The 26674-nt window shown below is 43.6% G+C and overlaps 1 protein-coding gene across 4 annotated transcripts in view; it reads left to right on the top strand.

Moving 5' to 3' along the window:
* The window catches only part of LOC121643684 (alpha-1,3-mannosyl-glycoprotein 4-beta-N-acetylglucosaminyltransferase B-like), a 96608-nt gene that overhangs the window by 40725 nt on the left and 29209 nt on the right, over positions 1-26674 (top strand). For all 4 annotated transcript variants that reach the window (XM_041991232.1, XM_041991233.1, XM_041991234.1 and 1 more), the window contains one exon: positions 23646-23692. In XM_041991232.1, coding sequence (XP_041847166.1) covers positions 23646-23692 — 47 coding nt within the window. The remainder of the gene's footprint in view (positions 1-23645; positions 23693-26674) is intronic.

The raw sequence follows: 26674 nt of genomic DNA, 5'->3' as shown, positions 1-26674 counted from the left end.
TCTAGTTTCCTCTTCTATTGAAAGTGTTTTAAACGTTGAAGGTTATTTCAGTAAAATGCAGTTTTTAATGTTGATGCATCTGCTGATGTTGACGTTAAGCAAAGTACAGAAGTTGTACTTAATACCTGTACTTAGCAAATTAACATTTATCAGATGCTTTTACCAAAAGTGTTAAAAAAGATCAATACTAAAGCTACATAGGTAATCTTAGTAAACCAATATTAGAAAATTGGAACGTGCATTAGAAAGTTGGGAAAGAATGAGACAGTTGGTCTGTACATACCTCTTGCTCTGTTAGCTGAAGATGGTCAAAGACCTTTTCATTCTCTACTAGTAGTGATGTTAAATCAGCCTGTAAACTTGACTTGTTAGAGGTTGTGGCAAGTTCAGTTTGCGGGTCTTTGGTATGTTTCTGTCACAGTGACCCTTGATCACAGACAAAATAGCTGTTTCTTTGGGATTACTATCCTGAACATCACACTCATGCAGCTGCTGGAAGAACTTCATGTACTCATCTTCTGAAGGGACAGGGATGCTGTTGGTTGGATTTTGAAGGATTCTTTTTCGGTCATTGATATTTTGCTCAATTCTTCATACTGGATTTTAGATTTTTTGCTTGGCAGGACCCAGGCACAGGCCATCTGAGTGCTGGACTGTCCATCTTTGAGTCAGACTGCAGCCAGTAGTGCATACATCAGTGCAGCTGCATGGGAGCATGCTTCTCCTAGTCCAGCTTTACAGGTGCAGTGAGCCGTTAGTACTGTCCCATCAGCTTTATCAACAACCCAGGGTTGTGTAGGTGTGGCATTTATGGCCCGAGAGTGATTCACCTAAAGTGAAATAACAAAATTTATTAGTGAAGTATAAATGAAAAAATACTTATCAAGGACGAGTGTATTATTTTAACTACCTAGTGGCAAGTACAACATTACATGAAGTAACTTAAGGTACTAGGCTACTTCAGTAAACTAGTTACAACAGTAAGGAGTTAGATGCTCGTTCACCCACTGCTTGTAATTCCAAAATAATTTATTTAGGACCTTAACATCACTCTTACACTGCTCATCAGTCATCTATCATTTGGTAGATTGTTTATATCATCGTAGCCTCTTTCTGTGCAGAGCTAACAGCTACATAGCATTAGCCATTGTTTATATAAAGTCGATCACCAGAACATGATTTACCTTTCCTTTCAGCAAAAAGATCTTCTTGTCTTTGAGATGCCATATTTTGGAGTCAATGGCCCAGCCTGCCGTGAAATATCGATAAGCATCCATGCTTTTAAAAGCTTTCAGACTTTCTCCTGTGTAGGATGATGGGTTATGTATGAGGTAGATGTAAATGTCATGAAAGGAAAAATCCGGGAGCTTGTCAGTCGTCGTTAGCGGTTGGAAAATTTCTGAAGGGACTCCGTAAGGATCGCATCCAATAACAGCTATTTTTTTGTTGTATCATTTTAATTCTCTGTGATCAAAATGAGAAATATCCATCTCTGCCTTCCGGTGTTTGGTACTCAAAATGGCGGAAGTAAAGTAGAATGCATAATGACGTCGCTGAAATGCATCTATTGCAACAACTACCAAAACTGCAATAAATAGTCGTCCCTATTTGCATATTTTAAGAAAGAGACATGACGCTGTTCCAAACACTGCTGAGCATTCGTACTTTGTGTATGTCAGTGGTGAATCAAATAGACGCTTACTGTCCTGGATAGCTGCTCTATGTAGATGCAAACAGCTGTGGCACTAGAGCACAGGGAGTGATCGTCTTGATGGAAGGTAATGAGAGGAATGAGTAGAATGTGGATGCAGAGGAACTTGGCTAAACAGAACAGGATGTCAGCTATTTGGAACGACGTTGGTTAGAAGAGAGGTGACACACCACAAACTGTAGTACTTTGCAAGACATATTGAATACTTGTACCAAATACCAGGGGACATATGTTTAATCTCCACTGCCACCTACAGGACAACCACAAGGAGCTACAACAAATCCTGACGGCGTTTTGTGTTGCGGGTCCGCTTTACTGCAAGTCCTAATTACCTTGTGTCTGCTAACAAGGACAGATATCTTGTCTGATGACGTTAGAAAGTGGTCCACCACTACTGATTAGACTGTCCTATACTGTTTTTTATATTAGTAATCGGTTCTACAATGTAATGTTTCTATAAAACAAAGTATTTAAAAAACAACACATCAATAAATCAATCCCCCCCAACCCTCTCCCTCAAATAAAGTGTAAAATACATAAACCACAAGTTAAAAAAGGCAAACGAACAAAATATATTATATTTACAAAGTGCATATAACTTAACATATAACAAAATAAATTGAATAGAAATAATAGTAGGAACAATTAAATACGGTGGGTTGGGTTAAGAATGGTTGTCATTTATTGAAAATTGGTCTTTGTAACTCCTGAATGTCATTCTTGATTCTATTCTATTCTATTCTGTAGTCATTTAGCAGACGCTTTTATCCAAAGCAACTTAAGTCTGAGGTTAAGAGCAACACAAGCAAGAATACAAACAAGATGGACGTCATCATGAACTGGTAGTCGGACTGCTGGAGTCCAGTTGGACCAGGTGCTGTCATGTAGAGTTGGAGACAAGGCATGCTTGCTTGCTTGCTTGTTTATTTATTTGTTTTTTTTTTTGTTTTTTTTTTAGTCCTTTGTTTAAATACAAGATACGATTTCATCAAGCAACATTATCTTGGGCATAAGTGCAGCAGCTTCTTCAGTACTTGGTTGAGCCAAAGATCTGGACAAATCTTTCTAACTCATTCTGAGTAGAAGAGTTAAGCTAAGTGTGGAAATGCTCCTTAAACAACTGAGTCTTTAGCTTGCTTTTAAAAGTGGATAAGGACTCTGCGGATCGGACAGAGTTTGGTAGATGGTTCCACCACCGGGGAACAACAGAGGAGAAGAGTCTAGCTACTGATGTGGCGCCACCTTGTGGTGGGAGCACTAGGGGTTTTTCGCTGGCAGAGCGTAACTGTGGAGAGGGAGTGTAGCTCTGGATTAAGGAGTGGAGGTAGACCGGAGCCGTTTGGGTTATTGTTTTGTAAGCCAGAAGCAGAGCTTTGAATCTGATGAGCTGCAACTGGAAGCCAGTGGAGAGCGATTAGCAGCGGAGTGACATGAGCTATTTTGGGCTGGTTGAAGACCAGACGTGCTGCTGCGTTCTGGATCATCTGCAGAGGTTTAACTGAGCATACAGGCAGGCCAGCCAGTAAGGAGTTGCAGTAGTCAATGCGTGAAATGACCAGCGCCTGGACCAGGAGCTGGGTCGTGTGTTCAGTCAGGTAGGGTCTGATCCTCCTGATGTTGTAGAGAGCAAATCGGCAATAGCGAGGTAAAGGCCACAATGTCCAGTTACTTGGATGCAACTTGCGGACCTCCAAAAGTAGCAATTGAAAACATGGGTTTATCTTTTTTTCCTAAAAGCATGGACATAATTCTGAAATCTGACTGCCAGCGACCAGACAGCCCAGGGCAAAAGAAAAACATATACAGTGCCTTGCGAAAGTATTCGGCCCCCTTGAACCTTGCAACCTATCGCCACATTTCAGGCTTCAAACATAAAGATATAAACTTTAAATTTTTAGTCAAGAATCAACAACAAGTGGGACACAATCGTGAAGTGGAACGAAATTTATTGGATAATTTAAACTTTTATAACAAATAAAAAACTGAAAAGTGGGGCGTGCAATATTATTCGGCCCCTTTACTTTCAGTGCAGCAAACTCACTCCAGAAGTTCAGTGAGGATCTCTGAATGATCCAATGTTGTCCTAAATGACTGATGATGATAAATAGAATCCACCTGTGTGTAATCAAGTCTCCGTATAAATGCACCTGCTCTGTGATAGTCTCAGGGTTCTGTTTAAAGCGCAGAGAGCATCATGAAGACCAAGGAACACACCAGGCAGGTCCGAGATACTGTTGTGGGGAAGTTTAAAGCCGGATTTGGATACAAAAAGATTTCCCAAGCTTTAAACATCTCAAGGAGCACTGTGCAAGCAATCATATTGAAATGGAAGGAGTATCAGACCACTGCAAATCTACCAAGACCCGGCCGTCCCTCCAAACTTTCGTCTCAAACAAGGAGAAAACTGATCAGAGATGCAGCCAAGAGGCCCATGATCACTCTGGAGGAACTGCAGAGATCTACAACTGAGGTGGGAGAGTCTGTCCATAGGACAACAATCAGTCGTACACTGCACAAATCTGGCCTTTATGGAAGAGTGGCAAGAAGAAAGCCATTTCTCAAAGATATCCATAAAAAGTCTCGTTTAAAGTTTGCCACAAGCCACCTGGGAGACGCACCAAACATGTGGAAGAAGGTGCTCTGGTCAGATGAAACCAAAATCAAACTTTTTGGCCACAATGCAAAACGATATGTTTGGCGTAAAAGCAACACAGCTCATCACCCTGAACATACCATCCCCACTGTCAAACATGGTGGTGGCAGCATCATGGTTTGGGCCTGCTTTTCTTCAGCAGGGACAGGGAGGTTGGTTAAAATTGACGGGAAGATGGATGGAGCCAAATACAGGACCATTCTGGAAGAAAACCTGTTGGAGTCTGCACAAGACCTGAGACTGGGACGGAGATTTATCTTCCAACAGGACAATGATCCAAAACATAAAGCCAAATCTACAATGGAATGGTTCACAAAGAAACGTATCCAGGTGTTAGAATGGCCAAGTCAAAGTCCAGACCTGAATCCAATCGAGAATCTGTGGATAGAGCTGAAGACTGCTGTTCACAAACGCTCTCCATCCAACCTCACTGAGCTCGAGCTGTTTTGCAAGGAAGAATGGGCAAGAATTTCAGTCTCTCGATGTGCAAAACTGATAGAAACATACCCCAAGCGACTTGCAGCTGTAATTGGAGCAAAAGGTGGCGCTACAAAGTATTAATGCAAGGGGGCCGAATAATATTGCACGCCCCACTTTTCAGTTTTTTATGTGTTATAAAAGTTTAAATTATCCAATAAATTTCGTTCCACTTCACGATTGTGTCCCACTTGTTGTTGATTCTTGACTAAAAATTTAAAGTTTATATCTTTATGTTTGACACCTGAAATGTGGCGAAAGGTTGCAAGGTTCAAGGGGGCCGAATACTTTCGCAAGGCACTGTATCTTAAACTGCAGTGGTGTTATGAACATCCATCACAGATTTTTGGGATTTTCGCCTACATTTTGGGCAACCTAGCCTTGGAAACATGAACTCTTTATAAAACGTGTATCAGGCTGAATTAGGGATATGCTGATCTCCTAGAAGTGCTGCTTACCGCCCCTCCCACACCTCCACCAAGCGACCCCCCCCAGTTAACCTTACAGGTGGGCCTCTCATCAAAGGAAAGCAGACTGCTTTAAATTTTGAGAGATTTGCAACTTGGGCTCAGATTAGGGATGTAACGATCTGGAAAGTTTGATATCTCGATTATAGTGACCATATTATCATGGTTAACTATGTTATCTTGATATTTTGTAAGTGTTGTAAAATGTCCAAACAATAGATACTTTGAAATAATTTCACTAAATCTTGTAACTTCCTTATCATACTAAAAGGTTAACAGCCAAAATATTTTATTAAAATTAAACTTTCACATTAAAAGGGAGCAAGGGATTGGCACAGCAACAGAAATATTTACACTGCTCAAAAAAATAAAGGGAACACTAAAATAACATCCTAGATCTGAAATCTTCTTATTAAACACTTTGTTCTTTACATAGTTGAATATGCTGACAACAAAATCACACAAAAATCATCAATGGAAATCAAAATATCTTAACCCATGGAGGTCTGGATTTGGAGTCACACTCCAAATGAAAGTGGGAAAACACACTACAGGCTGATCCAGCTTTGATGTAATGTCCTTAAAACAAGTCAAAATAAGGCTCAGTAGTGTGTGTGGCCACCATGTGCCTGTAGGACCTCCCTACAACGCCATGGGCATGGTCCTGATGAGGTGGCGGATGGTCTCCTGAGTGATCTCCTCCCAGACCTGGACTAAAGCATCCACCAGCTGCTGGACAGTCTGTGGTCAACGTGGAGTTGGTGGATGGAGACATGATGTCCCAGACGTGCTCAGCTGGATTCAGGTCTGGGGAACGGGCAGCCAGTCCATAGCATCAATGCTTCGTCTGGCAGGAACTGCTGACACACTCCAGCCACATGAGGTCTAGCATGGTCTTGCATCAGGAGGAACCCAGGAGGAGCCCAGGACCAACCGCACCAGCATCTGGTCTCACAAGGGGTCTGACGAACTCATCTCGGTACCTAATGGCAGTCAGGCTACCTCTGGCGAGAACATGGAGGGCTGTGCAGCCCCCCAAAGAAATGCCACCCCACACCATTACTGACCCACTGCCAAACCGGTCATGCTGGAGGATGTTGCAGGCAGCAGAGCGTTCTCCACGGCGTCTCCAGACTCTGTCACATCTGCCACATGTGCTCAGTGTGAACCTGCTTTCATCTGTGAAGAACACAGGGCGCCAGTGGTGAAGTTACCAATCTTGGTGTTTTCTCTGGTAAACACAACCCCCACCTGTGGACGTTGGGCCTCATACCTCCCTCATGGAGTCTGTTTCTGACCGTTTGAGCTACACATGCACATCTGTGGCCTGCTGGAGGTCATGTTGCAGGGCTCTGGCAGTGCTCCTCCTGTTCCTCCTTGTACAAAGGTGGAGGTAGCGTCCTGCTGCTGGGTTGTTGCCTCTTACGGCCTCCTCCACGTCTTCTGATGTGGAGGAGCTCATCTCCTGGTAGCGCCTCCATGCTCTGGACACGACGCTGACAGACACAGCAAACCTTCTGGCCACAGCTCGCATTGATGAGCCATCCTGGATGAGCTGAACTACCTGAGCCACTTGTGTGGGTTGTAGACTCCGTCTCATGCTACCACTAGAGTGAAAGCACCACCAGCATTCAAAAGTCACCAAAACATCAGCCAGAAAGCAGGAACTGAGAAGTGGTCTGTGATCACCACCTGCAGAACCTCTCCTTTACTTGGGGTGTCTTGCTAAATGCCTATAATTTCCACCTGTTGTCTGTTCCATTTACACAACTACATGTGGAACTGATTGCCAGTCATTGTTGCTTCCTAAGTGGACAGTTTGATTTCACACACGTGTGATTGACTAGGAGTTACATTGTGTTAAGGGTTCCGTTTATTTTTTTTGAGCAGTGTATTTTCAATTAACCAAATATGTAAACAAATTACAGAGGGGCGGCTGCCTCTGGCCTGTCTTGGCCTGGGAGGCCTCCTGGGGAATGGGGGTGCCTAGTGCTGCTGGCAGCTCATCACCCTGAGGGAGGTTGTCTTCCCTTCGGACTAACATCCCTGGACCCCTCTTCTTCCCCGCTCTCTCTATCTCTTCTACATACACACATATACACACACACATAGGGATTTGGGAGGCGTGCACGTCATGCGGGGTGTAGCCAGGGGGGCCACCCAAGTGGCTTCCTTAGCTGCACCCTGTGGCGACTCGCCTCTCAGTTTAAATTACACTTAGACATCAAAACACCAACACAACACACAAACAACTTCTGGGAGGCGTGTCATGTGGTGCATGGAGGGCGGGACTACTAAGATGACCTCGCTCCCAGCACAATATGGTCACTGCCCCCCAGTTTTACTTGCAAAAAACACACTCACCACACACTCAGTCATGAGTGGGGGGGAGGAGGAGGGCATGGTGGGAGGGAGGGGGGGCTGGGGAGTGAGAGTGGGAGGGTTGTATGCTGTGTTAGTGTTTATATTGTGTGGGTGGGGGTGAGGAGGCATGTATGTGTTAGGATACGAGGGAGTGTGCAAGGATATAGGTGTGTGCATGTGTTTCTGTGTGTGTTTGGGGCGGGGTTAAGTGCACTTGTGGGGGGGACCTGGGTAGGCCTGGGGGGCCTGGGGGTGGTGTGCCGTGGGCCTGGGCTCTAACGCTGTCCCCATCTTCTCATTCCCTGTCAGGCATGTGGGGGGATGGGTACCTTCTGGGGTCGGTGGCGGCTCATTGGCTGCGGTCCCTGTATGGCCCGGTCGTGGGGGGCGGCCTCTCCTGGCCTGTCTTGCCCTGGGCGACCTCCTGGGGAGCGGGGGTGCCTAATGCCACTAGAGGCTCAACATCCAGAGGGAAGTTTGCTTCTGGGTGCTTGGGGCTCGCTGTCCTCTGGTCCCTCGGGGTGTCCCCCACGGGGCATGGTGGGTGGGTTATGTGCGATGTGACTGTGTGATGATAATGATGTGGGTACAGCACAGGGGAGGGTGTGAGTGTGGGGTTATATGGGGTGCAGATTGGAGTAGGTAGGGGGAGGGGGTCGATGGCGCCCTGATTCCCGGGGTGTGCGGCTGGAACATCGGGGTGTGTGCTGGCCTATGCCAGGTGGTTGTCTGGGGGGGGCTGGTCCTCCTTGGCATGTTGCGGGCCCTCTGCCTGTGTGGGGGTGGGACAGTCGCCTCTGGGTTCCTGGGGCCCTGGGCCCTTCGCTTGGGCTGCCCTGAGTGGCCGGTCCCTGGCGGGGCCGATCTTGGCCCACTGAGACCTGTGCCCCAAGTCTGTGGGGGCTCTGGCTGGGGCCCTCCTCTGCCGCCCTTTGGGTGGGGCTGGAGTTGTCTTCGTGGTGGGGTAGCTTGGTTTAGTGCTCCGGGGCCGCTGCTGAGGGCCCGGGTCTCTGGGCTGCCCTGGTCTGCCTCTGACCTCCGTAGAGGCGTGGTCGCATTTTCACGATCACACTCACCACTCCTCATCACTGATCACTCCTCTTCCTCATGCTCTGCATGCTGACACAGTCACTGAGTTGTCCAGTGGGTTTATATACTAAGAGATAATTCTTCTTTTTTTTCTTTTTTATTTTTCCTGTGAGTTAGTATCCGGTCGCTGTTGTGCTACTTTCATGATATGTCTTTTTCAAATCAAATCAAACTTTATTTATAAAGCACCTTTCATGCCACAGGCAACACAAAGTGCTTTACATGATTAAAACATTTATGCATATAAAACAAAACAAAGTAGGAATACATAACAATAGAAACACTCACCAAAATATTTCACACAGCTACACACACACACACACACACACACACACACACACACACACACACACACACACACACACCAAGTAGCCTTCCCTCCCCATTCTATACAAACATGATTCTCTTATTTCTGTCTCGAGCTGAATGTTATTAAAAAATACTAAAAGTGATAAGCATCCGGCCTGATGCTGCTGTGAGGAAACAATATAAGTGTCATGGGGATCCATCCACACCAGGGGCCAGTCCACCTGTGTCAAACAGCGGCAACCACCCCCATCAGAACAGACCGGGCCCACACCACAGCCAAAAGGCCGCAGTGCAGGGCCCCAGCCACCTCGATAGGTGCAATCACCACGACAGCAGCCCCCAGACCAAGCAGGCAAAGCCCCCCGGCGTGGAGGATCCCCACGAGGAAAACACTGGAGTTAATTAAAATTAAACAACCTTAAGAAACAATAAGAACAGCTTAAGAATGAATAAATAAGTAAATAAATAAATGAATAGTACAGTTGAATAAAATGAAAATAAAATAACATGGAAATAAAATAATCTAAAATGATCAAATAAATTTAGTTAAAAGCCAAGCTAAAAAGGTAGGTCTTAAACCTCTTTTTAAAAACATCAATGTTCTCTGCAGCCCTGAGGCCCTCCGGCAGACTGTTCACAGACGAGGGCCGTAACAATGGAAAGAGGCTTCGCCGTATGTCTTGGCCCTCACCCTTGGAACAACTAATAGACTGCTACCAGAGGACCTCAGGGTCCGCGAGGTTCATAATTTAAAAGCAAGTTGGATAAATAAGAGGGCCCTAGACCATTAAGAAATTTATAAACTACTAAAAGAACCTTAAAATCAATCCTGAAGCGCACGGGGAGCCAATGCAGCAATTTTAAAACTGGTGTGATGTGTTCCCGCCCACTGGTCCTTGTCAGAACACGTGCCGCTGAGTTCTGAAGTAGTTGTAAGTTTAAGATGGACTTTTTAGAAGGACCAGAGAGCAGGGCATTACAGTAATCTAATCTACTTGAAATTAAGGCATGCATCAGCACCTCCGTGCTGGCAAGGGAGAGAAATGGGCAGACTCTGGCGATGTTTATAAGATGATGAAATCCTGTCTTTGTGACATTTCTGATGTGTGGAATAAAATCAAGCTCAGAGTCAAAAAGAACACCCAGATTTCTCAAACACTGAGAGGGATTAAAATTATGTTGTTTTGATAAAAAGATCTCTCTCTTGCCCTCAGGACCGATAATTAAAACGTCAGTTTTGTCCTGATTGAGCTGTAAGAAGTTCTCTGCCATCCATGACTTAATATCTAAAATACAGTTTAAAAGGACGTTAACTGGCTCCAGGTCATCAGGAGACACGGCGATGTAAAGCTGTGTATCATCAGCATAGCTGTGAAAATGAATGCCGTGTTTCCTGATGACATCCCCAAGAGGTAACATGTACAAATTAAAAAGTATTGGGCCTAAAATTGATCCTTGGGGAACCACACACTTGACTTTATCCTTGAGGAGCATGTGTCCATACTTACATAAAACTGGCGATCTGTGAGATCGGAGTAAAACCATTTAAGAACAGTACCTGAGAGGCCCACCTGACTTCTGAGTCTATCTAGTAAAATCTGGTGATCAACTGTATTGAAGGCGGCACTAAGATCTAGTAAAACCAGGACAAAGTTTCTGTGAGTCTGATTTAAGTCTAAGGTCATTAACAATTTTTAAAAGGGCCGTCTCGGTACTGTGGTTTGTCCTAAAACCAGACTGATATTTTTCTAAAATCTTGTGTTCATTCAAAAACTCATGCAATTGAATAAAAACAGTTCTTTCTGTCATTTTACTTAAAAATGGTAAGTTGGATACAGGTCGGTCGTTATCAGGAATGTCTGGATCTAAATGACTCTTCTTCAGAAGGGGCCTCACCGCTGCTGTTTTAAAGGCTGCAGGAAAGACACCCGTCTGAAGAGAGTAATTTACTATGTTTAAAAGCTCAGGCTCAAAGAAACCATAAAATGTTTTTAAAAGTTATGTGGGAATTGGGTCTAAAAGGCAGGTTGTTGGGTTTAGTTGGGAGAAAACTCGACCAAGCATTTTCGCATCAACCAGGACAAAACTCTCCAGTGTTTCCTCAGATAAAAGCAAAACTTCAGTTCTGTTAAAATCAACATGTTGTTGAGATAAAAGACTGGATCTAATAGTATTGATCTTACTTGTGAAGTGGTCTGCAAAGTCCTCGCATGCAGCATCTGATGGAGGCATGGAGGACTTATTAAAATCTGTGTTTATTAAAAGATCTATGGTTTTAAAAAGGAATTTTGGGTTGTTTTTATTATTTGTGATGAGATTTGAATAGTAAAGTTTTCTTGCCTGTTTTACTGTATTATTGTAGATTTTGAAGTCTTCCTTTAAAATTTCATAATGAACTGTTAATTTTGTTTTCCTCCATGTCCTCTCTGCTCTCCTGCAACTTCTTTTTAACTCATTCATTTCCTGGCTTCTCCACGGTGTTTTGAAATTAAATCCTAATGTATTTGTTTTAAGTGGAGCTGCTGAGTCAATGGCTGATTTTAGTTTATTGTTAAAATGGTCAACAATAAAATCACACGATGCAGGTAAGATCTGAGCATGAGTTTGGTGTAAAATGTTAATAAAATTTGCAGCCACTTCAGAAGTAATACATTGTTTCCTCACAGGTCTCCCGCTGGCTAAAACTGGTGATGTTAAAAAACACACAGTAGTGGTCTGACACAGCCAGATCAACAACAGAGGACACACCAGTGGACAGGCCATAGGTAATGACCAGGTCCAGGGTGTGTCCTCTGTTGTGAGTAGGTTGTGTTACATGTTGCTTAAAATGTTTAAAAACTCGATGACATAGGGATCGCTACTGTTATCATTGTGAAGGTTAAAATCACCAGTTATTAAAATCTTATTGTATTTAATATGTATGGTTGATAACAACTCTGAAAACTCTTTGATAAAACAGGAAGGAGGGTTTGGTGGTCTATACATTGTACTGGATAAAACAGGCGGGTTGTTGAAAACAAATGAGTGATGCTCAAATGAAGAATAGTTTGTCAATGCGATTTTTTGTGCTGATAATGACTGTTGAGCAATCGAAGCTGTTCCACCGCCTTTCTTACCTCCCCTGATAGAAACTAAAAAATTTAAATTTGGGGGAGATGCCTCGGTGAGGATTACTGAAGTATCAGTGCCGAGCCAAGTTTCAGTTAAAAAGAGACAGTCAATATTATTATCTAAAATCAGATCATTGATAATAAAAGATTTGTTTGACAGTGATCTGACACTTAAAAGAGCCATGTTAAACGTTGCAGGAAAGTTTGGTTGTGGTGTTGAGGATATGTTTTCTGTACTGGGAGCTGTATGTATGGGATGTAGACATCTGACGGTAAGAGTATGTGAATGTGGACCGACATGTCTGTATTGTCTGCTGGTGATGTGTACTGGTATGTTAGGTATCAGAGAGTAAGTTTTAATTGAGGGAGGTGTGAGCTGGCTGGACCGTCAATCTGAAAAAGCTTTGCAGGACTGGAGGGTAAGATCAATGTTCATGGAGAGAAGATGAGAACATGTATGATTTGGGTGTAAGCCATCTGATTTGAAAAGGTTTGGTCTATTGTAAAAATGTGGTGAAGTTGTCGATGTATGGAATGTTGAAGGAGTGACAGTAGCCTTTTAACCAGATGTGAAGCTGTCGGATGCGGCTGAACTTAACGTCTCCATAACGGGGTGAAGGTAGTGGACCGGAAATAATGCAGTGTTTTTTTAACTGTTTGATATTGTCAATGAGGTTGATAAAATCCATCTTTAGTGTCTCTGACTGCTGGAACTTAAGATCATTTGTGCCTACCTATATAACTATGGTGGAAGCTGAGGGGTGATGATGAGAAAGTTGGTGGGCGGAGTGGCTAATGTCAGTGACTACTGCACCTGAGTGGCAGGAAGTCTTACACCTGTTCACGTGGACATGACGGACAGTAGAATCCCCCACGATGAGCGCACGAGGGCCAGCACCAGCCGCTGGTAGTCTCCAGGTAGCAGTAGGTCGGCCTACCACATCAGAGTTCAATGCGGCGGTCTCCGCGGTGGCGGGGGGAGAGACATCGGCTCCTGCAGCAGTGGACGCAGGAGAAGTAGTGATGGCTTAATGAAGCCCCGTGAATGTGTTGAGTCTTTCTGGCCAATTGCATCGCCAAAAGTGTCATTACTCAAGGCCCCATTTAACAGTTCATTTGGTAGTACTGACATCTGCTGGTCATTTGATGTCCAGCAGTCCTGTAAACTACATATTGGTGGAAATGTAAACACAGTGATGCAACTGTATTATAAATCTGTAAATATATTGAAATCTATCTATCTATCTATCTCTATCTCTATCTCTCTCTCTCTCTTATTGGAATGGATCATATACAATCATTCCCAAACTGCTAATGTATTTTGCTTTTGTCGGTGCTGCATGTGTTGTATCACCTCACTGTTACCTGGACTTCCGCAGAGCATTTCTTGTATTTTCCGCGGCTTTTTCAGCAGCCGAATCACACGAGACACTCGCATGAATCAGGGAAAACGGGGCCTCGTTTGTCTTTGGTCACGTGATGTTCAGGAAACTAATACGGACTTCGCATCAGGCTTCATTTGGACACGCCCCCTTTACTCGATGCAGGCTTTGGGGCTTTTGTGTCAGACGTAACATCACTAAGGAGAAGAGAGGGAGGATCCAGCTCGAGCGACGCACTCCCGGCCGAGACTCCCGGGGCGCGTCTCGGCGTGTCTTTTGACCGCGACTTTCAGAAGCTTTCGACGCCTCGAGGAGCTCTGGGATGACCGTCGGGTCCCGGTCGTCTTGGTCCAGACCGGCGATGCGCTGCTCGATTTTGCACCGGCAGTCCCGGCAGCCAGAGAGTCACAGCCGAGCAGCGGAGCGTCAGACAAAACCTTGAAACGGTTAGATAAAACCAGGAAGCACTATTTGAGTCTTTTTTGGGATGGCAAACCACCTCAGACCAAGGTGGCAAGCTTGGAGCTGGAAGAGGACCGGGGCGATGTAGCAGGGTCCCAAGTCATTGTGTCCTGGAGAGCCGCTTTAAGTGACGCTATGTGAATCGACTGCTGGTGGGCTACATCCATCAGGGAATTATGCTGATTGTTTTTTATCTTCAGCTCCTCGGATAATTTTCGGATGTCTTCTTTCAGGTTGGTAATCTGTCTGTCCAGGCTTTTTTTTTTTGTGATCAAATATTTATTATCTTTTGAAATATAGAACAACAGAATACAATACAACACAGGTCCAGGACATTAAAGGTAAATCTGCACATGAGAAAATGTTACAATATATAGTCGTACAGCAAAACAAAGAAAACAATAAACACACATACGCCTCATTCCAAAAGGGCCTTAAGATCAGACACAGTTCGATTCCAAAGATTTATAGTTTCTTCCTTCGCATTATGCATCCGCGCTGTGGACAGTTCCAAGTAGGACACATCGATAAATGTTAGTACCCATTGACGATGGGACAAAGAGTGTGGAGGTTTCCATCTTAAGGCTAGCATCTTCTTAGCAGCGGTCAAGCCAGCCAAAAAGATTCTCTTTTTCATTTTACAGCATTTCAGCAGAGAAGTATCATCGAGGATCAAAACCAAAGGTGAAAGGGGAACATCACAAGACAACAGAATAGACAGACTATTCCTTACCCCCTCCCAAAAATTCGCCACGCCTGGGCATTCCCACACCATGTGAAAATAGGTACCTATTGAGCCCGTGTGGCAGAGCGAACAGCTTGGGTCAGCCTTCAGTTTCATATTGTAAAGTTTACGGGGTGTCATATAGGTCCTATGGATAAAGTTTAGATGAATCTGTTGATGATCGGGGTTCCTAGATGAGTGTAATACAGAGTTCCATACTGCTTCCCAATCAAAATTATGAGGAAAATCAGGGATATCAGATTGCTAACAAGAGTTCAGGCGTAAAGGAACATAAGTCATCTCTAGAATAAAAACATAAAGCTTAGAAATTACACCTTTCAGTCCACTGGTACAATTAAAAAACCTAAGCAAAGGATGACTTTTTAGTGGAACATTCCATGGTACCCCATAGGCTTTCATGGCCGATCTTAACTGCAGGAAGAAAAAGAAAGTGGAGCACTGTAAGTTAAATTTGACACAAAGATCTTCAAATGAAAGCAGGCCGTTATCTCCGAATATATCGCCAAGGGAACGTACACCTTTATCGAACCAATGTCTACACTGAGCTTGTTTAATAGAGCATTTATCAATCAAAATACTTTCATTATTAAAGATGGGGGAATAAGGGTTCCAATTAGAAATAACACCACAAGCTTTCTCTACAGAACGCCAAACTGCAATAGCGTGAGACAAGATGGGACCATATAGTGCCCGACATCTCCTCAGAGGGGTGTTTGCAAATAATACTTCCTGTAATTTTAATGGATATGCCGAAGATTCATCCAATATCCGCCAAGACACATCCACTGAGCTGTTAAACCAGGCAACCAATGGACGCAGTGTAAAAGCCCAGTGATACAGCCTGAAGTTGGGCAGTGACAAGCCTCCAGCGGACCTAAAACGTTGGATTGTGGATAATTTCAAACGGGGACGTTTTCCATTCCATATGAATTTAGTAATAACTCTCTGCAATCTATCCCAATAGCGAGCCAATGGTGGCAGTGGGAGCATAGAGCTCAGAAAATTGATACGAGGTAAAACATTCATTTTGATGATTGAGACACGTGATCTAAGGGAATTTGGCAAATATGACCACCTCTCAAGGTCAGCCGTAATCTTGGACAAGACCCCGTCATAATTAGTTTCGACAATAGATTGCAATGAGGCAGAGATCTCTATACCTAGGTATTTGAATGTTTTAACTACCGGAATGTCTAGAGGGATAGGGCTATGTCTCATTGAATCATTCAGGGGCAGAAAGGCAGATTTACCCTAATTGATTTTGTAGCCAGATATACCACTAAAACTGCTAAAGATGGAGAGTAAATTGGGGATTGATTCAGTGCCCCCCACGAATAACAAGATATCATCCGCGTATAGAGAAATGTGATGGTTTGAGTCATTAAGTGTAATAGGGGTAATATTAACGGACCTACGTATTGTATGAGCCAGAGGCTCCAGAGACAAAGCAAACAACAAAGGACTTAATGGACAACCTTGTCTGGAGCCTCTGGCTACATCGAAGGGCAAGGAGCAGACCCTACCCGTAAGTACCATGGCTGTCGGGTTATTGTATAATACTTTGACCATGTTTATGAAATTGGATCCCAGACCAAACGACTCCAGCAGAGACCACATGTATTGCCATTCCAAGCGGTCAAACGCCTTCAGGGCATCCAGAGAAAAAACTGCTGCAGGTTGCTGCAACGACGTGGCACCATGTATGATATGAAGGAGTCTTCTCATATTATCAGAGGAAGACCTTGATTTAATGAAGCCCGTTTGGTCACAGTTGATCAATTTGGTCATTAAAGGATTCAGCCTACGCGCGAGCACTTTGGCAAATATTTTTAAGTCGGCATTTAAAAGGGAAAGGGGCCTATAACTGGAGCATTCCTGTGGGTCCTTATCTTTCTTAAGCAGGAGAGATATAATAGCAGAGTTTACATCTCTGGCAAAAGAGCCTTCCTTCAAAGCAAACTGCACCATGTCAAACACCAAAGGTCCCAAATGCTCCCAAAATGTTACATAAAATTCAGGGGGGATCCCGTCCAGACCAGGGGACTTACCTCTGCACATATCCAAGGAGGCCTCCTTAAGCTCCTGTAGAGTGACAGGGCAGTTTAGTCTGGGCAAGTCCTCCTCAGGCAACTTAGGTAAATGAGCATCTCCAAGAAAATCATGGCATAGCTTTTCATCGTATATCAGGTCAGAGCTGTACAATTTAGCATAAAAAGAGCGAAAAGCAGAGTTAACATCACTGGGCTCCACCAAGATCTGCCCATCAGCAGCTTTAACAGACGTGATGTCTGAGAACTGTTCATCGGCCCTCAATCTAAGTGCAAGTAGATGGCTGGGTCTTGCCGCATTAAAATAGTAAAACTGTCGTGTTTTATGTATCAAAAATTCGGCACGGTGTTTCAGGATATTATTAATTTCTTTTTTAACTAGATTATACTGTAAAACTACATCTTCATCATAGCATTGTTGTAACACGTTGTCAAAAACGGCAAGTTTACTCTGCAAGATATGTAGTCTGGACATTCTGGATTTTCTAATGTGAGAGGCATAGCTAATGGCGTTATTGCGGATAAACCCTTTAACAGCGTTTCAAAGAATTCTAGGATCACTAACTGAGTCCTTATTAATATCGACAAAGATCTTCAGCTCAGAAACAAATTGTGCCTTAAAAACATCACTCTGTAGGAGAGTGGTGTTGAAACGCCACCTAGGTGCACGGGCTGGCCGAGGAAATAATGAAGCACAGGCGATCACGGCTTTGTGATCAGAAAGAGAGAAAGGCATATGAGTAACACTGGAGACATTTTGAAAGCAGCTTTTAGAAACAAAAATATAATCAATTCTTGAAAAAGATTTATGCCTGGCAGACCGATGCGTAAAGTCTTTGGTATCGGGATTCAATATACGCCAGAGGTCGACTACACCAGTTTCATTAGCCCATGAGCAAAGCGCTTTTGTGGCATGTCGTTGATCTGTGTTCAGGGAGAGGCTAGATCTGTCAAGGGAGGGGTCCATCACAGCATTAAAATCAGCCCCTACAATAAACTTAAAACTCGGCAGTTCAAGCATTATTTTTGTAATCTGCTCATAGAACCTTTTGTCAAAAACATTAGGGGCATATAAAGACAACAGAGCTATATCTGTCTGCTCTATGTGAATTTTAGCTAAAGCTATCCTCCCTTTATTGTCGGACCAGCAGTCCAGACACTTGAATTGCAAATTGCGTCTACAAATAATTGCCACCCCTTTAGATTTATCTGAAACAGAGGAGTATGCAAGAACTTTATAGAATTTATTAGCTAAACGGTGTATATCACTTCTCATCAAGTGGGTTTCTTGTAACATGGCAATCTGGACTCCCCGACAACGTAGATAGTTAAGCATCGCAATACGTTTCACTGGATTATTAAGGCCCCCTGCATTGAGACTAAGGAACTTTAAATGTGTGGTGTTTGGCATTTAGATGAAAACAGAACAAAACCACATGTACAGATTTGTCAAATAGAAATAGAAAAAATTCTTGGACCTGTGAAGAATCAATACAACAAAAAACACAAACATTCCAAAACAAGCCAAAAGGAAATAAGGAGAAGACAGGGAGCAACCATATCTAAAACTCCTATAGAGAAAAAAGAACCTTCACCACTCATCCTGCCACAATCAGGATAGTAATCACTAAACAAAACAAAACAGGGGTTTCCACAAACTTCCTTCGATCCCCCTGTCCACCATGTGGTATACGCCACGTTGAGATGAAAAGGAGAACCAAAGAGTGAACTTCATAAAAAAAATACATATACATAAGTATAGCAGCCAGAATCACTTTGGTATTGAGATGCTGGCATGATTAACAATAAATTATCTATAGGGCAACACACAAACAGCATTAACTGTAGCACGAGTGATAGTTACAGAGAGCATATGGAGCTCAAAAGCAGCTCTGCAAAGTGAGGGGGCAGAACACCGCAAAGTAACTCACACTCACCGACCATTGTCGAACCGGCGACCAAGTCAGTCATGGAACGCGGTCTCTTTAGGAGTCCAAAAAGGCTCTAGCATCCTTGGGATTTGTGAATGACTTTTTAACTCCATTTATCTCAAAAGATAGGACTGCGGGGAACGCCATCCGAAAGCGAATATTCTTCTTAATGAGATCCGTACAGATGTCGTTGAACTCCCTCCTAGCGATCCGAACCGAAGGTGGAATATCAGGTACGATGCGAAGCGGACGACTCTCATGTTGAAGATTACCCATACGTCTGGCAGCGGATAAGATGGAAGACACGTCTTTGGAACGGTGAATCTTTATAACGACGGGACGGGGACGACCATCCGAAGGGACACCGAAGCCGCGGTGAGCACGGTCGATTTGGATATCAGTGACTGGCAACTGCAGGAGTTTAGGGAGAAACTTCTCAAAAAAGGCGACTGGGTCATTGCCTTCTGTGGACTCCTTCAGATTTAGGATACGAATGTTGTCCCGCCTTGATCGGCCCTCGATGTCCATGATCTTAGCCATCAGCTCTGAATTAGCTTTAGCCAAATCAGCCACTTTCCTCTTGAGCGGTGAGACGTCGTCTTCAAGCCCGGAGATTCGCGTCTCCGCCTCGGTCAAGCGAGAGGCATGTAGGTCGGAGGCTGCAGCGACGACGTCTATACGTTTGATAATGTTGTCAATCTTAATGTCCAGAGACGATTCAAACCTAGCAAATGCTTCGTTCATGATGGACTGGGTACGCCTGACCTCCCCTGCCATCGTCTCTGAGATGTGCTTCAGCAGGGCCTCGGAGGAAAGTTCAGGTGTAGCAATGGTGGCGCTAGCAAGGACAGAGCTAGCTTCCTCACGGTTTACACAGACCTCCGACGGCCCACGCAGTCTGTCCAGGCTTTTATCGGAAAGTGCCGAGGCAGCCATTTCAAACTTTCTCTGGTTTCTGGTAAAAAACCGTTCTTTATAAAAACTGGAATAATAAAAGCTACGGTTAAAAATACTGTGACTGTGCAGTTCAGGTTTAAAAAAGGCTTAAAACAGACTTCAAATAGCTAAAAGCCAATAAAAGCAGTAAAAATCAAGCAAAGTCGGGCAGAGCGTCTTGTACCGCGTCTGTCAGCTGAGGCGGAAGTCCAGTTTGGTTATTATTTAAAAACTCTTAATGACTAGCAGCTCTGTTTTTTTTTTTTGTTTGTTTTTGTTTGTGTGTGTGTGTGTGTGTGTGTGTGTGTGTGTGTGTGTGTGTGTGTGTGTGTGTGTTTGTTTGTGTGTTTGTTTTTTGTAAAAGTTGTAGGAAATGTTCTGGTGTGTTCATGTACAGGTGTAACAGTTTGTTGTCTGGTGATGGTGTGGATTGAAGGTCGTTTCCTTCTGTCTGTGATCTTTTTGTCTCCTTTCTTCTTTCCCTTTTGCTCTTTTTGCTATTTTCCATCTTTTTCTGTCCCCTCCGGTCAGGTCCAGCAAGATTACATAGATTCTGTGATTCAAAGTAAATAAATTAATCAGATTATCAAGAGGAGCCTTACCCATAGGCCTCCCCTTGGTAGAGCAAATTTGTTCAGCACGATACAGAAACCAGATTTTCATTTTTCTATGATGCTGGACAGGACAAGTTAAAAAAAAAATTATAGGAACAAAGCCTATTTGTCTGGTTCATTTTCACATTCATCTAAATATATAAACAATTAGGAAGAAAACCTATTCAGGAAAATGTGTGCAAGCAGTAATTCTGCAACTTAAAACCAAACTGATAAACTTTAAACTTTAAATAAATATAAATGTGCAAATAAAAACAGGCACTTAACAGATTAAGAGTTGAAAGACAATGTAAACAAGTATAAACATTCGATGGCCCTTCCACCACTGCAGTGGATCATCATCTTCTGGAATGGAGGGTGGAGTCAAGCAGCCTTGATCTCCCCCTTCACTGTAGCTTCCGGCGTGATAGGAGCTGAATCCTCTGCAGCTTTCTGCTGCTTTGATGAAGCTATTTTTCTCAGCAATCCAGCGAAGCCTTTCCCCTCTGGTGTCTCTGTGGAGACGCTGCTTGTGCTGGGTTGTTCCTCCTCAACCTGCACAGCAGGTGTCAGCCTCAGGGCTTCTCAAACACAGCGCTCAACAACTTCAGCCTCAGCCCCATCTAAAAATCTCACTTTGAACCTGGGGTCAATGAAACAAGCCATCTGCATGACACTCTTAGCCTTCTCTGTGTATCTGCTGGTAAGACCTTCTCTCATTACCCGTTTCATCTCCTTGGTCAGAGCTGGTCCCTCATTATTTTCCTGCAAAACATCGTGGATGATGTGGTCAAGGACAGGCTTTATGTCTGATATTGTCACTCATGTTTCTGAGGCAAGTGCATCTATAAACTTGCTCAGAGGTTCAAGCAGCTGGCACAGTTGCTCCATAACACTGATATCTGCATCCCTGGGCATTAGATGCCGCACCCCTTTCTGCAGCCAACGTTGCACAGATTGCTTGCTGTTGTTCAAGAAAAAAGCACAAGCATCTTGTTGGTTGATCCCCATTGGGTCATGGATCAGAGCTTTCTGTGGCAAATTGAGGACAGCCTGGTTTTCTTCTAGTCCCCTCCTCTTCTTCCAGCTCCGAGAGAAGCCTTTAACCACATTTCTGCATGCTTTGAATGCTGTTTCAACTCTGTTGAGTTTAAGAGCCTTTGAGATGGCTAGGTTCAAATTATGGCCAAAATATCCAAGCCAGAGATCAGGGAAGTCTTTGAAAGCCTTGACCATATTTGTAGCATTATCTGTGGTTATGGAGATCAAGTCACTCTTGCTGATCTCCCATTCCTCAAACATGTTCTCAAAACAGTCCCTGATGTTTTCAGCAGAGTGATCAGTCGGAAAGAATTGGGTCTCCAAGCAGTGTGATCCCAGTTGCCAGTCTTGTTTGACGTAATGAACAGTGAAGTTGATGTTTGGTACACCAGCTCCACTTCCACTGGTCCAGAGATCAGAGGTTGCAGCAAAAACATTGCCCTCACTTAGACTCTTCTTTACATTAGCTCTGACCTCATTATATAACTTGGGAATTTGTGTTTTTAAGAATAAAGTGCGTGATGGCACTTTGTATTGTGGCACAGCTGCTTTCAGCAACCTGAAGAAACCTGGCCTCTCAACAATTCTGAATGGCATCATGTCTTTTGCGATGAAGTATGAAATGGCAGCAGTGAGGTCTTGTGCATTCCTAGATTCAGGTGCATAAGCTGGTTTTTTCCTCCTCAAGTGTTTGTGACTTTGTGCCTGAACCAGTACTTGTGCATGGTTGGCTCGCAGCTTTCGCTTTCTGTTAAAAAAAATTAATAAGGTAAATTAGAATTAATATAGATATTGACATTCCATTAAATGGTTTGATTTGATTTATTCATTAGCATGAGAGGACATATTTTATTTTCATATATATATATATATATATATATATATATATATATATATATATATATATATATATCACAACGCAAGAGTAGAACAGCAATAAACCTCTATGGGTAATTGTTTTTATTACAAAAAATAATTCACACATTATAAGTGTAAATGTGAGTGAGATGTGGAGTTTGCATGTTCTCCCCGTGTATGCGTGGGTTCTCTCCGGGTTCTCCAGCTTCCTCCCACCGTCCAAAGACATGATGCTAGGCTAGGTTAATTGGCTATTCTAAATTCTCCCTAGGAGTGAGTTTGCGTGTGTGTGTGAATGGTTGTTTGTCCCTATCTGTGTTGGCCCTGTGATGGACTGGTGACCTGTCCAGGTGTACCTGCCTCTCACCTGATAAAATGCTGGGATAGACTCCAGCTCACCCGAAATGGACTAAGCGGTTAATAATGAATGAATGAATGAAAATAAACTATCTCAACCTAACACAGTAGCGTTTTATGCTGTTTCCTTAAGTCTATGTTACAGAAAACAGGCCATCTCTATCAACTCTATCTTGCAGTTATAAATAACCATAATCAGTGTGTCCTTGTATGCTTACATTTTGTTACGTCGGTCTTTGTTCTGTCGGCTCGGCTCAGTTAAGTTTCGTTTTGAAATGCAATATAGCTGCTAACATGGCTCTGCAGACCAGATAGTTGTCTTCAAGCAGCTGTCCCTCTGCATTTTTTAAATATCTAAAGTAGGCCCAGATTTCAGATTTATTTATGTTTTTTTACTTGGGTGGAAAATGTCCAGTGTGCTACCACTTTCTGCCATGTTCTCATTCCGCGTGAAAGTGTCATTACAAGCTACGCAGTCGCTGCGCCTGCATCGCCAGACCAGGATGAGGCTGTTTGTACATAGTCCAGTGATCCACCGCGATAATGAGATTAATTTAAACATAAACGGCAATTCTTATCCTGTAAAAATTCACCGAGATTTACCGTAAAATCGGTTATTGTTACATCCCAGATCAAGGAAATCTTCTCATGGTTGTTTTGAAGGCATAGTGGTATAGTGATCTGGCATCATTAATCATAAATGATATTAATTTTAACGATCAATATAAAATGTTATTACTATTAACGAAAGAGGCTCTGCCGTATCTCCACGTGGGAAAGTCACCTCCTCACTTGAACACATTGAGGTAGCTGTAGATGCGTGAGGTTCCCCCTTTGTTTGGTTTAGGAGGCATTTCCAACTGACCAAAAGGCTTGTAATAAATCAAGTAGCACTAGTGGAGCGTATTAATATGCTATAATATGCTCCCCCAGACACATTTTTACTTCATCAGCCACTAATCACTGTCCCTCTGTTTCTTGGTTATAAACAGTTGCTATGTGTGTAAACTAGTTATACAAGCTGTAGCCTTCAGAAACCAGAATACAGAGATGCTCTGGTTTTAACTCTTTCCTTAGCCAGAGTCTTTGACCTTCTCCTGTTTGTCTTCCAGACAGATTCAAACTATGTGGGCAGCATCGCAAAGACCATCAGGAGCAGGTGAGTGCATCACTGCTGCTGTTTGGTTTACTCTCAAGTCGAAATTTCACTCTTCCACCAAGACCCATGAGTACCACCCCCCCCCCCCCCCCCCAAAAAAAATGCTAAAAGTGTGTAAATAAGATAAAATTGGTAAATTAAAAAGAAATTAAAGATTTGAAATTACAAAAACACAACATGACAAACTATTAAATAAGTTCCATCAAAACACAGAACTGTAGGGAAAGCAGTGCTCCATCAACACTGTACCGTGGGGATGGGGGGCTGCTGACCTCTACTCCGGACGTCATGAGGTGGTGGAGGGAGGGAATACTTCAAGGACCTCCTCAATCCCACCAACACGTCTTCCGATGAGGAAATATAGTCTGGGGTAGCTGGTGCTGGCTCTCCCATCATTGGGGCTGAGGTCGCTGAGGTGGTTAAAAAGCTCTTCGGTCGCAAGGCCCTGGGGGTGGATGAGGTCCGCCCAGAGTTCCTTAAGGCTCTGGATGCTGTAGGGCTGTCTTGCCTGACATGCCTCTGTGGCATTGCGTGGACATCGGGGACAGTTCCCCTGGACTGGCAGACTAGGTTGGTGGTCCCCCCTCTTCAAAAAGGGGGACCGGAGGGTGTGCTCCAACTGCAGAGGGATCACACTCCTCAGCCTCCCCGGTAAGGTCTATTCAGGGGTGCTGGAGAGGAGAACCTCGGATTGAGGAGGAGCAGTGTGGTTTTCATCCCTGTCGTGAAACAGTGGGCCAGCTCTACACCCTCTTCAGGGTCTTTGAGGGGCCATGGGGGTTTGCTAAACCAGTCTACATGTGCTTTGTGGACTTGGTGAAGGCATTCGACCATGTCCCTGGGGACTCCTGTGGGGGGAACTCCGGGAGTATGGAGTGTCGGACCCCTTGCACGAGCTGTCCGGTCCCTGTATGACTGGTGTCAGAGCTTGGTCCGCATTGCCGGCAGTAAATCAGTCATTTCCAGTGCGGGTTGGACTCCGCCAAGGCTGCCCTTTGTCACCGATTCTGTTCATGACTTTTATTGACAGAATTTCTAGGTACAGCCGAGGTGCTGAGGGGATCCGGTTTGGTGACCTCAGGATTGGGTCTCTGCTCTTTGCGGATGATGTGGTTCTGTTGGCTTCATCGGGCCGAGATCTTCAGCTCTCACTGGAGCGATTCGCAGCCGAGTGTGATGCAGCTGGGATGAGAATCAGCACCTCTGGGTCTGCAATAGGGTCCTGCCCCACGTGAAGGAGTTCACGTACCTCGGGATCTTGTTCACGATTGAGGGAAGGATGGAGTGGCAGATGGACATGCGGATTGGTGTTGCGCGTGCAGTGATTCATACTCTGCATCGGTCTGTCGTGGTGAAGAAGGAGCTGATCCAAAAGGGGATGGATGGATGGATGGATATTACTGTTATAGAAAAATTACCAAGAGTCTGAATTAGTAAAATTAATTAGAAGATTTATTACAGGAGAAGTATAAAATACAAACAATTTCACTTGCAAGTTGAGAGTGTCGTCCAGACTCGCGTGAAGTCGAGAGAGAGTCTGACTTTGCATCATTAGCATCAGTTTTTATTCAACCTGGTTCCAGCTGAAAATCAGTCTCTCAGACTGATAGTAGGAGAAAGGAGATTGAGAGGCGCCATTCTCGCCCAATCAGGCTGTTGTTCTCTAAACAACTGTTTTCTATCAGCTGCCAATCTGATCATCTTTCCCCCACGTCATGAATCTGAAAGAATGATCAGTCTGTCCTCACATACAATGACCCGACAGGAGAATAAAAACGTCAGTGTTCTATATCAGAAATGTTCTATATCAGAAATGTTCTATATCAGTAATGTTCTATATCAGAAATGTTCTATATCAGAAATGTTCTATATCAGTAATGTTCTATATCAGAAATGTTCTATATCAGAAGGAAAAGAAAACATACGTCATGAGATGTAATTGAAAATAACAAATGAATAAATGCATTTTACAAGTAAAAGAATGATTACACTTGTAGTTATTGTATGAGTAAATATGATTGATTGCCATATGTATTAAAATTACTTCCACAATTACAAAAACACTTAAATGAATTAAACACTAAAATGGCATAAAAACACTGAACTGATGTTGAAATTTAACATTAAAACTGACATTACAAGAATGGACTCACAATAAACACAGAACTACATTTGAAAACACTCAACTGACAAAAAACTATGAGGCCAGATCAGTCTCAATAGGAATGAACTCACGCCAGGTTTTTCACAAATGCACATGCTCTGGTTTGCATTTGTATTTCAGAATCGGAAATGCACACTTGCTATTTCACAAATGCACATGCTCTGGTTTGCATTTGTATTTCAGAATCGGAAATGCACACTTGCTGTTTCACAAATGCACATGCTCTGATTCACAAATATAATTTTGAGGCACACTTGTAAGATTATACGAATTGCTGAACGTGCATTTACGAACTGCTTCTCATTTGTGAACATCTCTGCATTCGTGAGAGAATTCTCTGCGGTGGATTTTGAGACTCCCCTGACATCGCAGGGTAACGAATGTCACCATTGGTTGACTAATCTGTCAATCAAATTTCCGAGTGTGATTGACAGATTCATCAGTCAATCAGGTGTGTTTGCATTCAGCCAATCATACTGCTCCTTACATTTTCTCCATACTTTTAAACCTGTCGCAGAGCTATTTGAGCATGGTAGTTCAAGTCCAACTAGTAACACATTTAAATATGTTACTTACAGGTTGTGATTGTTGCGTCTCCTCCATGTCTGCCCGCTAGTTGGACTTGAACTACCATGCTCAAATAGCTCTGCGACAGGTTTAAAAGTATGGAGAAAATGTAAGGAGCAGTATGATTGGCTGAATGCAAACACACCTGATTGACTGATGAATCTGTCAATCACACTCGGAAATTTGATTGACAGATTAGTCAACCAATGGTGACATTCGTTACCCTGCGACGTCAGGGGAGTCTCAAAATC

The sequence above is a fragment of the Melanotaenia boesemani genome, chromosome 7 (assembly GCF_017639745.1).
Source record: "Melanotaenia boesemani isolate fMelBoe1 chromosome 7, fMelBoe1.pri, whole genome shotgun sequence".
NCBI classification, from domain to species: domain Eukaryota; kingdom Metazoa; phylum Chordata; class Actinopteri; order Atheriniformes; family Melanotaeniidae; genus Melanotaenia; species Melanotaenia boesemani.
Note: the sequence above shows the minus strand (reverse complement) of the source record. Positions and strands in the feature narration are given on the sequence as shown.